Source organism: Tachypleus tridentatus, chromosome 4 (assembly GCF_004210375.1).
Source record: "Tachypleus tridentatus isolate NWPU-2018 chromosome 4, ASM421037v1, whole genome shotgun sequence".
Lineage (NCBI taxonomy): Eukaryota > Metazoa > Arthropoda > Merostomata > Xiphosura > Limulidae > Tachypleus > Tachypleus tridentatus.
Window position 1 is genome coordinate 37,584,772 of NC_134828.1, and position 16,927 is coordinate 37,601,698.

Below are 16,927 nucleotides of genomic sequence, written 5' to 3' on the forward strand. Positions count from 1 at the left end.
CAGTTATTCTTAATTTCAAAAGTAAATGTCTATCCCTAGAGTTCCAGCATGGTTAGTTTAGTATACAGTTTTAATTTGTATGGGGTCTTGTGATTCCTTGCTGGTATTCTAGGCTTAAAGATTTTTTTAGTCTTTTCTGTCATGTGATGTGTATTAGCTTTGATGTCTTTTGGATTTAATGTGTTCAGTGATATGGCTTTCAGAGTTTCAAACCAATTATAAACACAAACAATATACAGGTTCGAGCAAAATGGAGAAGTTGAACCTCATTTTTGCTAGAATTGCTTAAATATCAATAAGTGTGTCCTGTTTTTGAAGATGGTTGTATGCACCATCTCTGATGAACACATAACTGTGAGATAGAGCAGGTTTTCCTCTGTATACATTGTATTATAGTTTTCTTTTCCACAAGCATATATAGACAGTTGTTCTTACATTATTTGAGCAACTTCTAATTTCTCACATGATTACTTGCCTCCTATCAAAGTTGCAGCTGTACTTAATTTGACTACCCTCTAGTGCACCACTTTTTCTTGCTGATAGCTTTGACCTCTCACCTAATTCTATGTGTTTACCATGTGGTGCATCTAGGTTTGCTTTTTTAAGCATGGAAATTAGTGTTTGACAACCCTCCACCAATAGGAGTACAACACACACTCCTTTTGTGACTGATTTCTTCTAGGCAGTTGAAACCAATCTTCACTTCTTGATTTAGCATTACCGTGTTAACATTTTGTTCTTGATTTTCAGCACTTCTTCTTTATGTGTGTTTTTGAGAGTGTGCAGTTACTTTGAATTTACTTTTCAAAGTATTGTTTTTTTAATCCATGTCTCAGTTAGATTTAATTTTGTTTTGAATTTTCTTCCTCACTTTGTTTATGGTCCTATATGCCCTAGTCACTTTGCATACATACTCTTTGTTTTGGGATGGATCATTTGTTCTGACCTTTGGAACACTGCAAGTTGGTTACATTTGGGCACAGAGTATGTCTGGTTCAAATGTAGTGTGGTATTCCAGACATTTTTACTCTACAAAGTGATGGCACACTCCATGGGTGTTCTTTGTATGCATTTGAAGGGTACTCTTCTAGGTAATTTTACATCAGACCCTCCAACTGTTCAGTGTTTGATTCTAGCTGTAACTGTAGATGTATTGGAAGTTAATATTTTTCTACACTGAAAATATATTTCAGATAGATACTTCTCACCATTCCCAGCTGTTGTTCCCACTTCCAGTGTTGTTTTTTGTGCCTAATTTCAAAGTGGATATTGGAATCAACTGCAGCTACAATAGAAGGGTGTGTTGCATTCTTGTTGGTTGAGAGTTGTCGAGGGCTAATTTGCATGTTTAAGTGCAGCTGAATCAAGTGGCACACCCATGACATTAGGTGGGAGCACAGGTCTAGCAGCAAGCAAGAATTTGTGCACTAGAGAACACTTAAGCCATGAATAACTGTAACTGTAAGCAGAAGAAGTAAGTATCTACTGGATGCATATTTTCAGCATAGGAAGATGTTAACTTATAATTGTCAGTCTATAAATATCATTACTATAAAAGACAAAAGGCCCAAGCACTGAATCTCAAGACACTTTTAGTAATAAGAATCCATTATGACTGGACTCTATTAAAAAAAACACTTTTTCCTCTCTCACCCATCTACCTTACAATCCAGTTAACTGGATTCATCCCAGTACCCACCCATGTAAATATCTTTATTAATCTTTTGATATCTTAACACAAGTTTTTCCATCATTTAGATAACATGTAACATCCCTGAAAAAGATAGTAGATCAATAAGGCAGATATCCATTTGTTTAATCCATTCAGGCTTTCATTTATGATATCACATTTTAAAGACAGTACAAACATGATAAAGTCACCTTAGTTTTATATATCCTTAGGATTTTATACTTCTGTCAGTGACATAAGCTTCTGCAGACATCATCTCCTTTCATCAAACACAATAACAAACAAGTTTATCTCAGTAAAGATGTGTAAGTCATAAACTTTTTCCATAGCTAGAAAAAATTCAGTTTTTAGCTACTGTGATCATAAAGCAAAGTTGTTAGTTTTGTTGTTTTTGTTCTAGTACAACATTCAGAATATGTTGTAGTCAAGATGTGATGACTCAACAAATATGCTTTTTACATGTAAGTTGTAAAAATAATGAAATATTCACCTTTTAATGATATTGCAATTTTTTCCTTTGACAGATTGTAAAAGAATTTGGAAGACCTCAAGGCATAGGTGAAAAGCTGCATGGTATGCTTCAAGAAAGAGCAAAAAACATGGAAAATTGGGTTTGTTTCTCTTATTCATACAGTTTTTTATTTTAACTAAATAATTTACAGATTTTCATTTTGTGAATTTTTTAACATTAAGAACATAATAACCCTGTTATTAACTGTTGGGCAAATAATGGTCTTGATAACATCAAACTTAAAAAAAAAAAAGTGAAGTACACAAATGGTAATGTTGGTAAATATAAATTTTAAATTGATTTTGAAAAAAAGGTGTAAAAGTTTGTTTAATGAAATAAGTATTGAAACCAATTTCTTTCTTATATTAAATCTAAAACATAAAAGTTTCTCGCATGTCCACAGTGAATGTTTCATGATCATGTATAGGAAAATAACCAACTAGTAGGTTTTATCTAAATATTTTTATTGTATCAAAGTTATTAATAAAATGATTTTTTTAAGCTTTCTGACTGGTGGCTGTCTTCAGCTTATCTAGAGTTTCGTATGCCTTTAGTAGTGCATTCCAGTCCTGCTATAGTATTTCCTCCTGTGGATTTCAAGAGCAAAGATGATCAGCTAAAGTAAGATTTCTCATACCATATTTTATTTTTTTCAGCATGTGAATAAAATGTTTGACATGCTAAAAGCATATTATAAAAAGTTAAATTTATAATCAAAACTTTAATATTAAGATCTGTAACTACTTGATGATCGCTATTTAAGGAAACTTGTAATCTACTGTAATTATTAATTTTAATAATAGTAGCTAAAAAATAACTTATTTTTCAAAACACTTATGTAAAGAGAGTTTGATCTATTCATTACAATAGTGTATTCTCTCATTTTAAATATAAGAAGTCAAGTAGGTCTCATGAACGTTTTCCTTGTAAATAATTAAAATAAGGAAGAAAAATCTAATGTGGCTTTCACATAAGTTGAAGTGATTGTAAAAGTTAAAATCATTATTATTCAAGATCTTCCAATTTGTTTTTTTAAATGCATTGAAGCTTTGGGGTAGTTTTTTACCTGTAATTCTTAATTTTAATTTCATATTTGAGGTATTGCTTTGTCATGGGTTTAGTTTGTATATCTTATTGAATATATGAAATTAATTTATTTTTCGTATAAGGAGTTATATTAACAAGAGCAATTTATACACCACATGCATTAAACCAGTTTTAAAAATTATCTAGTAAAGCTCTTAAATAGTTTTTCAGTCTTATAATTTTAGTTTATTAACATTTGCATGAAATCATTTGAATCAGTGTACATTTGAAAGATTTCAACTTGGAGCCATTTAGTATTGAGGAATTGTTAAAGAACATAAAATGCTGTGGACAATATTAATTAGATAAGATCTATTTGAGTTAACATAGTCTAAAGATATCTGTTATTTGTTATTACTTTCATGTTTTTAGAAATTATGTGTATCATGGGTTCAATAATTTGTTAAAATAACAAATAAAATCTGTCAATAAGTAGAATTATTTTTTGTTTTTTGATAGGTTTGCTGCTAGAGTCATAGCTGGAGCACTTGATTATAAAATGAAAATTGATTGGTAAGTTTAAATTTTATTGTATTTTTTAGGGTCAATGTAAAGAACTTAGAAAGAAGGCTGGAAAAATTCGGATACTAGAAAAATATCAATTTAGTAGATGAATTTTAGAGAGTGAAGAATAAATTTAGATTTTCTGAATTGAATTGATGAAATACAGTGTTTCTATGTTGTTTGTTTCAGTGAGATGTTACCTACAGAAATGGTTGGAGGAAAACCTCTAGATATGATGCAGTACTTCAAAATGTTTTCTACATGTCGTATTCCACGACATCCTGCTGATAAACTTAAGTATTTCTGGCAAGATCCAATACCCCCACAACATATCATTGTGAGCCATAATAATCATGTAAGTTGTATTTAAAGGAAAAAAAAGTAAGTTTCTATGTAAGTGCCATAAATATTTATTATTGTTCATATAAAAGTTCTCTTTTATTTGTCGAACAACACAGTCTTTGTACTAGCACCTCCAAGAATAGTTTGACTTGAGAGCCAGTCATCTTGAAAGTGGAACTAGAAGAAAAGTTATAAAGATATAGTAAACCTTTAAGTATGGGACTAGCCATGTTCAGTGTTTTGCAGAGTCATATTCAAAAGTTAATTAACTTTATTATCTGTGTATCACATTATTCTTGTCATTCAAACATAGGTTATAATTTAAATTTTAATTTCAAAAGAAAATATTAATTCTTTCTCCACTTTTGTTTTCATGTAATGCATGTACACTTTCGGTTGTCATCTTTCTAGTTTATATAACCTTAGTAGTAAAGCAATTACACTATCTTAAGTAATGTAAACACAGTCTGTATAAGATTCAATGTCTGTGTGTCATATAACTCATCCTAAGCCACTGATTGCACTGACTTCAATGTGGTACCATACCAAATTAAGTACTTTGGTCCCAAGGTTTGCACAAAGGTAGTTTTTTTAATCAATGTTCTGAACAACTTGGAAATTTGGAGACTTGCTCATGAAGCATGGTTTTAAAACTTAAACTATATTTATGTGTGATTAATGTGTTAAAAATATTTTATTTGAAATTGACATTAATTGAGCTTTGAAGATATTATTTTGTTTTATAATTGGCATTTGTTTGGCTATAAGCACCTATATTTCAGAAATGTTAGGAAAAATAAAATGAAATCTTGATTTAACTATGGTTCTGATATAATATCTTGCATCTCCTCACAAAATAGCTGTTATCGAGTTGCACTGCCTTTTATTGGAGCAAATGTTTCAGTACACATCATTAGTCTGCCATGTTCCACTTTTACATAATGCAAATGATAATGCAGCAGTTCTCAACAAGTAGGAGTGAGACTACTTCTATTATAACCAGCACCTTTTATCCATTTGCAATTGTTAATCACTTCTTGATTGGTAGTAATATTTTATAGAAGTGCTGGTATTAGCTTATCATTTTACATTATGATATTGATTTACTTTTTCTTTAAATTTTAGTATTGTGAAAGGCTGCTTTTTAAAAAACGTTCCTTACTTTTGAGGTCTCTCTGCTATTTTATTACAGATCCTACTCAGGGGCAAGTGATACCTCACCAACTATCCTTTTGGATTCTTTTGAAATTACACACTGTTCAAATTATGACTATGCTTGATATCTGTTATGTTGTAGTCCTTCCTACTGCAAGCCTGATGTATAATTCAAGATGCCACCAGGTGTTGATTATGTTTCTTTTCTATTGTCATCTGTATCTAAACAATAATGCTACTGGATTGGGTTATGCACACTGTAGGAATAGGGTATTTTTTAGAACTGTTAATAGTACTCTAGTGGTTTTTTACTTCATACATATGTTTGTTCCAGACTGTACACTAATGGACAAACATTAATATACCAGATAAAGATTGCTGCCCATCTCATGCTCTGCTGGATTGAAACTTCCTGCTGCAGACATGATGAACAATTACAGATGCTGCCAGGTTTTGGTAGAATGATTCTGTTGATGTGGTAGCTCTGCTTTTTAAAATAGGGTATCACAGGTACCTGTTACACTGTGTTTGGTTATTCTGGACTCTTCAACATGTTTTTTTGTTATTTCTTCCAGTGGAATATGAGAGTCCTTACCATTTACCAGTTTCTAACTGCTGAAATAGCAAAATATGGAGCCTGTCTTTCTGAGTGATGAATGATATTGCTCAGTTGAGAGTAGGGCAGTAACATTCTGCAGGTGTTGCTGACATGAAGCACTTCCTACCATGGGCCTGATGTAAAATTCTAGTTGCTGCCAAGTGTTGGTTATTGCATTACACTGTATTCCTGTATATATATATATCTGACCAATTGTTTTTTGCTGTATATATATATCTGACCAATTGTTTTTTTCCTACCATAACATCCCTCATTCATACCATCCTTCAGATGTATATTTCTAGTGGGTCTGGTTTTTGGTTAGAGATTGCCTAGTCACAATTTGTATCACATGTAATTGTTATAACAGCCTTCCTACTATGAACCTCATGTACAGTTCTAAGTGCTGCTTGAACCAAAGTTGAAGCACTCTGCGATGTCAAAAAAAAATGCAATTTTTCCCTAAGGCTTAGATGTTCCTTTTCCCTACAGTTCTCCAAATATACATTCCCAGTAGGTCCAGTGTTGGTTGAAGATGGTCAAGTTAGCCCTCTCACCCTGAGTATGCTTTACTGTACATGATACAAAGTTTTCAGTGCCTTACTTTCAAACATTTATTAAACTGCTTTTTGTTTAAATTATACCAAGTAGTATGGCATGAAATTTTAACTAATAATCCATATTTTAATAGTATATAAGTTTTAAGTTCTTAATTCCACAAGGCAATATTTAATAAATCCTGAATTTACCCTAGTGTGACACACATGACACATTTACTTTAGGTATCTTTTCTATTTTATCCACCACCCTTTGAAAAATTATGAAATTAAAGGTAAACTACTGACTATAAAGTCATCATTGCTAACACGAACTGCAGTTTTGTAGCCGTCAATTTTTGCGTGGTTATAAGCTATTGGATGGAAAGTCAAATCCCTACTGTGACATCATCTTTTTCAGGAATTTTTAATAGTTTTCTTTTATGTGTTACTAATAATCAATAGAAAGTCGAGGTTTTCATCTATCAAATGACGTATTGTATTATGTTGTGTTTTAAATAAATAAGTGTCCATTCCACTGATAATACAACTTCAATTCCTATGGAATCACAATGGCTAACTTGGATGAATTTGTAATTGCTTTTGTTATATAGTTAGAAAGCCAGGAAAATTGTCATTGTAAGGGAAAATTGTTTGCATATTGCATGTTATTGATTTATGTTCTTCAATGTATTATTTAATTAAATAAAAATTTAGTGCATTACAACTATTAGTTTAAAAAATATAGGCTTAAGTGTCCTTGATATTTAACATTAGGAAAAAAGGAGATTTGGTAAGTATTGTATTTCTTATTTTTCATGTTTTTACTACAAAAATAACCAAGATGTGAAAAATATGGATTTTTTTAAGTTATCTAAGATAAGATTAAGTAAAATGAACAATAATAATAAAAATTATTCACGAGGCATGTGCGTGGGAAACTTGTAGTAGCTCATAGATAATGTAGTTTGATAGTGTAATATGAAATGCATGTGCCCTGAGTGATTTACAATTTATAATGACACAGGTAGTTGTTGGATACATCCTGATGGATGTTGGTTCCAAGCAGATCTTTTGTTGGTTGTGTTGGAAATTGGTGCAAATGGTGACATATTTTATGGTATGGAAACTTGTCTACCCTACCAGTTTGCATTTCAAGGTGAAGATTAGGTGTGCCTTTACCTTCTGTGGATCTGATCTACCATTCCAGATATTGTCTGGTGTTGGATGAGGTCAAACTACCACTGTGGTCTGGCAGGCCCTAACCACTTGACACCCAGGAATCACATTTATCAGTCATATACATCCTGGGATTCTTTTATGTTTTTCTGCTTTTAATGTTTGTGACACATGTTTGCATAAAATGTAGTGTAGTGTTGTGTCACACTGAGTTGTGATGTTTTCTCTTTTGATTCCACACCTCCTGGTGTCTCTTTGAGTAGTTTTTTAAAGGGGGATGAGCTTTTTTTTATTGACCCTCCACCAGTTCAGTGTTGGATTCTTGCTATTTTGTGAGATGAGGTAAAATATCATATTAAAAGTTAGCATTTTTCCACGATGTAAATGTATTTCTGATAGTTATTTACCTTTGCCAACATTTCCTGCTGGGTCTCCCCACTCTTGGTAATAAATGATGTAGGTCCTCTGACTAATCTTGAAGTGGTTAAGAATTGCAGGTATGAAGAGGGCACTGGTTGTGATAGGAGTGGTGTTGCACATCTGTTGGTGGAGAACTGCTGCATGATCATTTGTATGTGGATACGTAGAAGTGGAAGGCTAATGGAATTCATTGTAATTTGTACTAATAGAAAGCAGTGCTTTACTAGAAAAGCTTTTTTGTAAACAAAGGTCGGTATCTATCAAAAATACATATTTAGTGTAGGAAAATGCTAACATTTATGTGTGGCTTGAATGCGAGTCATTTTGATTGTGGTAGTCTCAGTCTTGATCTAGTCATGATTCATGCAAGTTGTTTATTGTTTTAAGTTTTTTAAATTATGTTACTTGTATTGTTAAATATGTTTCATGTAGTTCAGAAAGTTGAGTTTTTGCTGTTTCAGTTTATTTGAATATTCTTTGTTAAAACAGATGAACTTGGTCAAAACCTACATTGATGATGAATGTATACACAAAGGAATAGAAATGTAGAATAAATGTGAAGATATATGAAACAAAGTGACATAACTATAACTTAAGATATATTTAACATCTATGAACAGAGTAAAAAGTTCAATATTAGAATAAAGGACAAATAGATTTTTGTTTTGAAAGAATTACTTTTTAATCCACAGTACTTTCAAGTAGATGTATTTGGAGGAGATGGATTACCATTGGATGAGAATCAGCTTCTAGCTCAGTTACAGATGGTGGTAGAACAATCTCAACACCACAAAGATCCCATTGGTGTTCTTACCACACAACATCGAGATATCTGGGCAAGTGCATACAAAAGGCTTTGTAGAGGTAATAGATTTTACTGTTTGTTTATTAAACAACATGCACAAAAGTAATGGCAGAAAATTACAACAAACCTGTTTGCTCACTTTCAGCAGGACCTTTCTCTTAAGGAGAATACTAGATTCACTTGTTTCACTAATCAAACAAGTGTAGAATACATTACATCAGACTTAGATGGGCAAATAGGATAATACATAATTCTGTATATTCAGTGAGGCTCAGTGCATTATATCAGTAATAGACAGAGCATAACATATTTAAAAACTATTACTTGGAACTTTTATTTGAAATCCTGATGCATAAACACAGGTTTGAAAAAACGTGTTGTGCTAATGATAAATGTAAAAAAAATTGTTTCTTTAGAAGTAATATCTTGGACAAACACATTTTATTAATAATCAAAACAGAACACAAACTTCCATACTTTTGCATGTTTCACATGCTTTATATCAGCATGTTAGGTAAATTGTACTCTTTCATGTATACCATATTACATTATTTTAGTTTCTTAAGAATTTTTCAAGATTAAAATGAGCTGATATGATCTTGTTTGAAAAGTTATAGATGGTAACATTTTATGTGATTCTCGAAACCAGTTACTCACCTAATGTTTTTATAATTTTATCCTGTACTGTAATATCTCTATTTTTTTATTGTAGCTTAGGTATTAGTTTTCTGAACAAGAAGCAGGGCTAGTAGCTTCAAAATATCAGCTGATCTATACAGACCACAGCTTGATATGCCAGAACATATGAAAACTTAGTTGTCTATTATAAGGGTACTGCAAGAACAGTAAGGTACACAGAAACATGAAAGTTTTATTGATGTGTAACTTTTAAAATGAATAAATGTTTATTTGTTTGGTTTAGGTATGTAAAATTGCACATTATAAATGAGTCTCATCTGTTTTCCATTTACACATCCATAAATAGGTGGCTTATGAAGATAAAATAAAAATTTCAGATGCAGCCAAAGAAGTCCAAACAAACCAATTTGTTTTTACTACACTTAAGTTCTGTTCATGTGTGTGTGTATTGCTTGCTTAATCCTTTTTTTATAGTTTAGTTGTTTAAATCTCTTCTCCACCTATGGTTTTGTCTTTTTATTTTCTTGAGACAACTTGGAGCTAGTTCATCTCAGAATATATGTTAGCTTTATATGGTAGTTTGGGATGATAAATTCTGACTTCTTAAGTTTACTTTCCCAATCTGATTTTGTCTTAATAAAGAAAAACTAGCAGGAAAATCATATTCAAAAGAAATATTCTCAATCAAGTTGACATTCATAATGTGTCTTCATAACTTTACTTGGTTGATTTCATTTTCACATTAGTTTCTAAAAACCAGTTAAAAAAACAACTTTTAATACCTTAACCCTTGTTGTTTACTAGAATAGACTGTATCCAAGTTTTAATGATTTTAAACCATCTAACTATTTCAAGAGGTGAATGGATATTGCATATTTGTAACAAACATCACTACTGCTGATGAAGATCTGATATAAACAACATGTCTTACAGAACATGCTATCATTTTGCATATATTTCAGATGAAATACAGGTAATTGCTGTAGGAAACAGTTTAATGAAGGTGTGATTGGAAAATACTATTTTTCTGATTCACAGTATATGTGTTTTTGCATTTATGTTGTTAAAGTATAGGTATGTATGACTGGTTTCACTCATTGATGTTATTTGAAAGTACTGTATGTGTGGAGAATAAATGTATGATTAGGTGAATAGTGTTTTTGAAGAATGAACAGATGACTAGGTCACCCTTGTTTGTGGTGATTCAATGTGCAGCTTGGTCAATAGTGTGTTTGAAGAATGACTGTGTGACTAGGACAGCAGTGTTTGTGAAGAATATACATGGGTAGGTCAGCAGTGTTGGTGGCAAATGCAAGTGTGTCTAGATTAGCAGTATGCTTGGAGAATGATCGTGTGGCTAGGCCAGCAGTGTTTGTGTGTTCATTATTTGTATTAGGGTTTGTCAGTAAAGCCTCAAGTATTAAGGTTATTTAGTATTATACAGTGCTAACTTTCCAAACTGGATGTAATGGTCATGATTTTAAAAGTTGGATTGTTTGTACACATAATATTCTTTAAAATATTTCTGTACTGAGTGAAGACTCTTTTCACTGTAAAATTGCCTAAAAGCCACCCAACCATAATTCAACTGTAAGCTTCAAGCCTTCCAGTGTTGAAATTAAGGGTTTGGTCCTTGCAGATAGCCTACTGTGAAGCTTTGTGCTTTAACAAATACTTCTTACTGTCAAATTTAGATAGTAGTAACAATATATAGTTGATTACATCATACATCTTAAAACTCTGAAATCAGAAAATGTGTATTATCTTATTCTCCTGCTGGACATCTGTAAGTCTACAGTGGTAATGCTGAAATACAGAGTTCGATTCCCTGTAGTAGACACAGCAGGTATCCAAATATGGTTTGGGTTAAAAAAAGCAACAACAACCAAAACAAAGTGTAATCTTAATTTTCCATCTGGTTATTGAAGTATATTACTAATAGGAATGAGAAACAAAAATACATAAATTCTACCTGGATATATTAGAAAAGTAATTCTATTTCTTGGTGTTACGGTAAAGTTATATATCTTGTACTATAACTTTTGGGTGTTCTGAGGATTTCATTGCATGTATAATGTAGTTCTCTTCAGTAAGTGATAATGATATGAAGTAACCTGTTTTTTTGCTTCAAGTTTTTTGCTAATTTGTTTTTTGTTGGGATTTATATGAAAAAATTGAAAATTCCCATAATTCAATGTAGCTTTAAGACTTTTCTTTATTATTGAACAAATAATTTGCTACTTCTAATTAACAAATCTTGATACGAGCTGTACTCTTTAACTGTAAACAATGTATATCAGATGTGGAATTTTTTTTATAAACAGTTTTGTGTATCTAAACTATTTCACTTAGACCTTTTTTAATGTATATAAAACTGTTATTCTGGAATAGAAATAATTATTTGAATACTGTGAATACATTTAAATTATAAATTAGTTTGTAAAGAAAAAGGCGTAGATTGTAAAACAGGCAGATTATATGAATCATCAAATTTTGATTGCTTTAAGTCTTACTTTCTGACATAATATTATTCTCAGAGAAAAATGTGATTGAAAACTATTAATCCATTTTTTGGTGGGAAACTTAAATTATGGAGGTATTAACTTTTATGGTAAAGCTTTTGTTGGTGTCAGCTTACAGAAGATAATTTGTGTTACAAGGTGTGTTGTATTGTCTTCCTTGTTTAAAAAGAGTTTACAACATTTCATTTCAATCAATTATTCTCATAGATTCACCAAACAGAGAGTCTGTAACCACAATCCAGAGGGGCATTTTCATGCTGTGTTTAGATAAACCAATGCCTGATTTAGGGGCACCAAATAAATTGACTCATGGTTCACTTCAGGTTATTCATGGAGGTGGTAGTGGTGGAAATAGTGGCAACAGATGGTTTGATAAAGCTGTGCAAGTAAGATCACTTTCCTTTCACTGAATGTTGACATCACCTGAAAAATATTTTATGCCTTCTTTAAAATATAGTGTAATTTTATAAATCAATACTTTTTAAAATGTCACATTATTTCTTTGTTTTTCATAAAACACACCTTGAAGTATTTGAAGGGAAATAAAGGTAATGATTAGAAAATTAACCCCTTAACCTCTTTTGGAGAAATATAGCTTATTAACTGATATGTCTTAAGTTAAATAAAATATTCATAATATTATTAATAGTGTAAGCTTTGAATAGGAGAACCTGATAATTAGCATGGAAATTACTCTTTCCTATTACCTAAGAAGGGAATGATATCAAAATATAGGTTAAAAAATTGACTTTAGTTTTGAATTAACAAAACGCAACAAAAACAATATGAATATATTAGTTATGCTTATTGGAAGATAAAATATGCTCTAAGGGTATTCGTTCCTAGGAAATTCTGTAATCTAAACTTTCAGTCAAGAATATTCATGAACATTTTGAGATTGTTTTTACTTCTTCCCACTGAAAGAGTTTTGTTTATCAGTTCATAGTGGGTGAAGATGGAGTTCTTGGCTTGAACTTTGAACACAGTCCTGCTGATGGACCACCATTTGCGAACTTAATGGACTATGTCTTTGACTACATGTAAGTTAAAACATGTTTTAAGTTTTTATGTATTGTTTGTTCTTCTGAAATACATATTTGAAAACAAAAAATTTAAAGAAATATATTATTGACAATGAATATAATGCTCTAAATCACTTTTTTACTATATTTCTATCGAAGGTGGTAAATGTTTAAAAATAAGTTTGCATTTTGTATATTCATGAATAAACACACTGACTTGTATTATTTTCTAAAACAAAATATCATCTAAGTAAAAGTTATGATAAGAAGTTAGTTTATTTAGTGGAGCAGGTATGTAACATAATGTATATATTCATCCATATTATTGTAGATAAGTTTAAACTAAACCATTCATTCTTTCTGTATTATAGTGCTAAGTTATTATTTCTCATATCTGTTAACTTGCAGAAGTGTGGTTCTGCAGATCTGTGTTTCACATCTTGTTACTGGAAAAAGAAAAGAAGAAAAATGTACTCCACATTTTGGGGTTTTGAGTGCATTATGAGAGTGATGGTCAAATCTAAGTATTTGATTTGAGGAGTACAAAACTTGGTGGTAGATGCTTTTAAAATTACAGATGACTAGTACTGAGAACTCTTATATAGCTTTGCACCAATATCTGAAACAAAGAAATGTACCTTTGTTCACCTATTTTTGATGCACTAGTCTTTAAATTATATCAGTATTCAAATACTGATCTTACAGTTTGTTGGTTTGCTAATTCCTGGGTATATCTCATTAACTTGTTCACTGTGACCTACTGACTGTATTAATAGGTATATAACTCCCATGAAAGTTCTTTATAAATATGAAACTGGTTGGTAAAATAGTTTTAAATTTGTTTTTAATGATCCTAAGATTATGTTGTTTAATTTTGAGTTTTTTTCTACTATTTATAACAAAACATTTGTTATTTAATGTAATTATTTGCTATTTGCACTCAAACTCTGAATAGTTCATATGCAATGTGATTTTCATTTTGAGTATGAAAATACTACTTGTTAACTTATAGTTTTCTCATTTCATTTGTATAATCTCCAGAACCTCCTAAAGGAATATCAAATTTTTTTAAAGTAAATGTCTATATAATTAATTCTAGATATTATTATCAATGTACAGTGTAATAAAATGATTAAACATAAGGAATGGAAATACATACATACCTTTTTAAATGTTTCTAGAGTAGTTTGTAATTTTCTTTTCCTCATTTGCATAATTTCACATCTCTATCTCTTCATTTATAGTTTATTTTTAATTTTTCTTTTCAGTTCTTTGTCTTCTATTCTTGAAGCAGATATTGCCTACCTTTTCCTACAAACCTGACCCCACTGTGTTCTATATTTATTATAGGGCAAAGGTCATCCATAAATTCTTTCACTAATGCTTGCACATGAGAATGATGCCATCTTGCTTAGACATTTCATGCTTACAATCTTATGTGTAATAGCTCATAAAGTTTAGAATTGTAACCACAAGCAGATCATATGGCATCACAAACCTGCAGTTTTAATTGCTGTTTTAAACATTTATTTTTAAATTGAAGGAATAAAACTTAGATAATACAAAACTTTAGGTTATAATATACTGATGATAGTAATTTATTTATGATACATTCATATTAAATTGGTTTCATTAAATTTTGAATATAACCTGGTAACATGCACAGGAGAGGTTTAAAAATGGTATATTGACATGGGGTTAAATCATGGAAATTGGCAGCCATTTCTATTGCTATATTGGTCATCCACCCAGTTTGCTGTAGTCAGAGATAAAGCAGTAATAGTAGAAAGCTTGATGCAGTATAATTTTGTCTACTTTTATTTTTATGTTAAACTGAAATTGGTATGTAAATACTCCATTTAACTGAGTGATTGATGAACAGCTACCCAATTGTACAAAAATATCTGAAAACTTGAAGTTCGTGAACTTTTTAAAGTGTAGTGGTAGTCTGTAAAATAGTTTACTATATATGTAGTCTTTAAATATTTTATCATCTACCTTAATGGTGTGAGCCTTTGTATTTTTGTTTATAATTACATAGAATATATATTTTTCTTTTATCAGACATTATTCTTTTGTGAGAAAGCATCTAAGTGGAGTCTAAATTGGACAGAGATTTCCCTCATTATCTTCCATTACATTGTCATGTCTCTTTATTAGCCCAAAGTTAGTGATCTAGTATGATAGGTAAAGTTTTGTGAATGAACAGATATAATGTGCTGTATCTGCCTTTTAAATGTCTCAATTTGTAAAGCATTGGTCAGTAGATTGCCTTAGTGGAAACTTGTTGGTTAAGATATTTCCTCGGTATTTCATGAAATGAATAGTTTCTACTTCGCTGGTCTAATCGGTACATTTATCACAGCTTGTATATTTAATTTGTCCAAATATTTCATGATGTGATTAGTTTGTATTGGGTTGAGGAATAATTTGTGAGCGTTTTTTCAAGTTAACAAAATATATTCATAAATGAAACGCTTTCGCAAAATACTTCATGTCATTTGGTAGATAATTTTTTGCTCTAATAGATGGTGTGTTTGATTTTCATGTGTCTTTAATTTTTGCTTTCATTTTCAGCTCATTAAATGGAATGTCAAGTGGACAAAATCGAGCATTTTCGACACCATCTGCTTTTCGCATTTAATTTTGTGCAATATCGTTTAAAACAATGCATACTATATACCTAGGTATTACACGAAATAAAGTATCATAATAAATGTTTTGGGTGTAATGTGTTCATGCATTGAAGTATTGTATAGTCTTGCATGTAATGCTTGAATGAAATTATTTAAAAATGTTCACGAATTATTCCTCAACCTAATATATTACCAGATATATATAAGTTTGATCACTGCAACATGAGTTAAAATGCTTACTGATCATGCTGGTAGTAAATATGTTTCAAAATATCTTAGAATGCACAAGGTAGGGGTCTAGGTGCTCCCTATAACTTCCAGAGCCATTAGGCATTTTCTAGATTCCTGGGATGTATGAACTGGAACCAAGACTAGTCAAAAGTTTTGTTTTAAATGTGAAAGAACTTGGAGTACTCATCAAGTGTATTTTTACTATCATATAGGAATATAATCTCATCTTTTTAATAACATATTGTGTGGTTTTTTCATCAGTGTATTTATGAATTGTGTTTCACACCTTATTATCTACATATGCATGACATGTGATTATGTTTCTAAATTTAACACAGCAAGCCTTTCATGAGCCCTTTAAAAGTTATCTAAACATCATAAGTTGTTGGCTTATTAGTGTACATTTGAAAATTTACAGTAAAAAGTCTTCCAGTAGTCGTTGGTTACCATCTACTAATGTCAAGCCTCCTCAGCGTCTAAAGTTTAGACTTTCTCCTGAAACTGTAGATGATATTGATGAGGCCATGCAAGACTTGGATAAGTAAGTTTTCTGTTTCTTAAACTGTAAATGTCACTTGTATAGACATGAGGCCATGCAAGACTTGGATAAGTAAGTTTTCTGTTTCTTAAACTGTAAATGTCACTTGTATAGACATGAGGCCATGCAAGACTTGGATAAGTAAGTTTTCTGTTTCTTAAACTGTAAATGTTACTTGTATAGACATGAGGCCATGCAAGACTTGGATAAGTAAGTTTTCTGTTTCTTAAACTGTAAATGTTACTTGTATAGACATGAGGCCATGCAAGACTTGGATAAGTAAGTTTTCTGTTTCTTAAACTGTAAATGTTACTTGTATAGACATGAGGCCATGCAAGACTTGGATAAGTACGTTTTCTGTTTCTTAAACTGTAAATGTTACTTGTATAGACATGAGGCCATGCAAGACTTGGATAAGTAAGTATTCTGTTTCTTAAACTGTAAATGTCACTTGTATAGACATGAGGCCATGCAAGACTTGGATAAGTAAGTTTTCTGTTTCTTAAACTGTAA

General features: G+C 31.1%; 1 protein-coding gene across 1 annotated transcript in view; it reads left to right on the forward strand.

Annotated features, from left to right (window-relative positions):
- Positions 1 to 16,927, forward strand: part of LOC143248868 (carnitine O-acetyltransferase-like) — a 54,908-nt gene that overhangs the window by 17,768 nt on the left and 20,213 nt on the right. The window contains exons 3-10 of the mRNA XM_076497730.1: positions 2,215 to 2,301; positions 2,704 to 2,822; positions 3,747 to 3,800; positions 3,981 to 4,146; positions 8,714 to 8,885; positions 12,195 to 12,373; positions 12,927 to 13,027; positions 16,295 to 16,417. Of these exons, the coding sequence (XP_076353845.1) occupies positions 2,215 to 2,301; positions 2,704 to 2,822; positions 3,747 to 3,800; positions 3,981 to 4,146; positions 8,714 to 8,885; positions 12,195 to 12,373; positions 12,927 to 13,027; positions 16,295 to 16,417 (1,001 nt within the window). The remainder of the gene's footprint in view (positions 1 to 2,214; positions 2,302 to 2,703; positions 2,823 to 3,746; positions 3,801 to 3,980; positions 4,147 to 8,713; positions 8,886 to 12,194; positions 12,374 to 12,926; positions 13,028 to 16,294; positions 16,418 to 16,927) is intronic.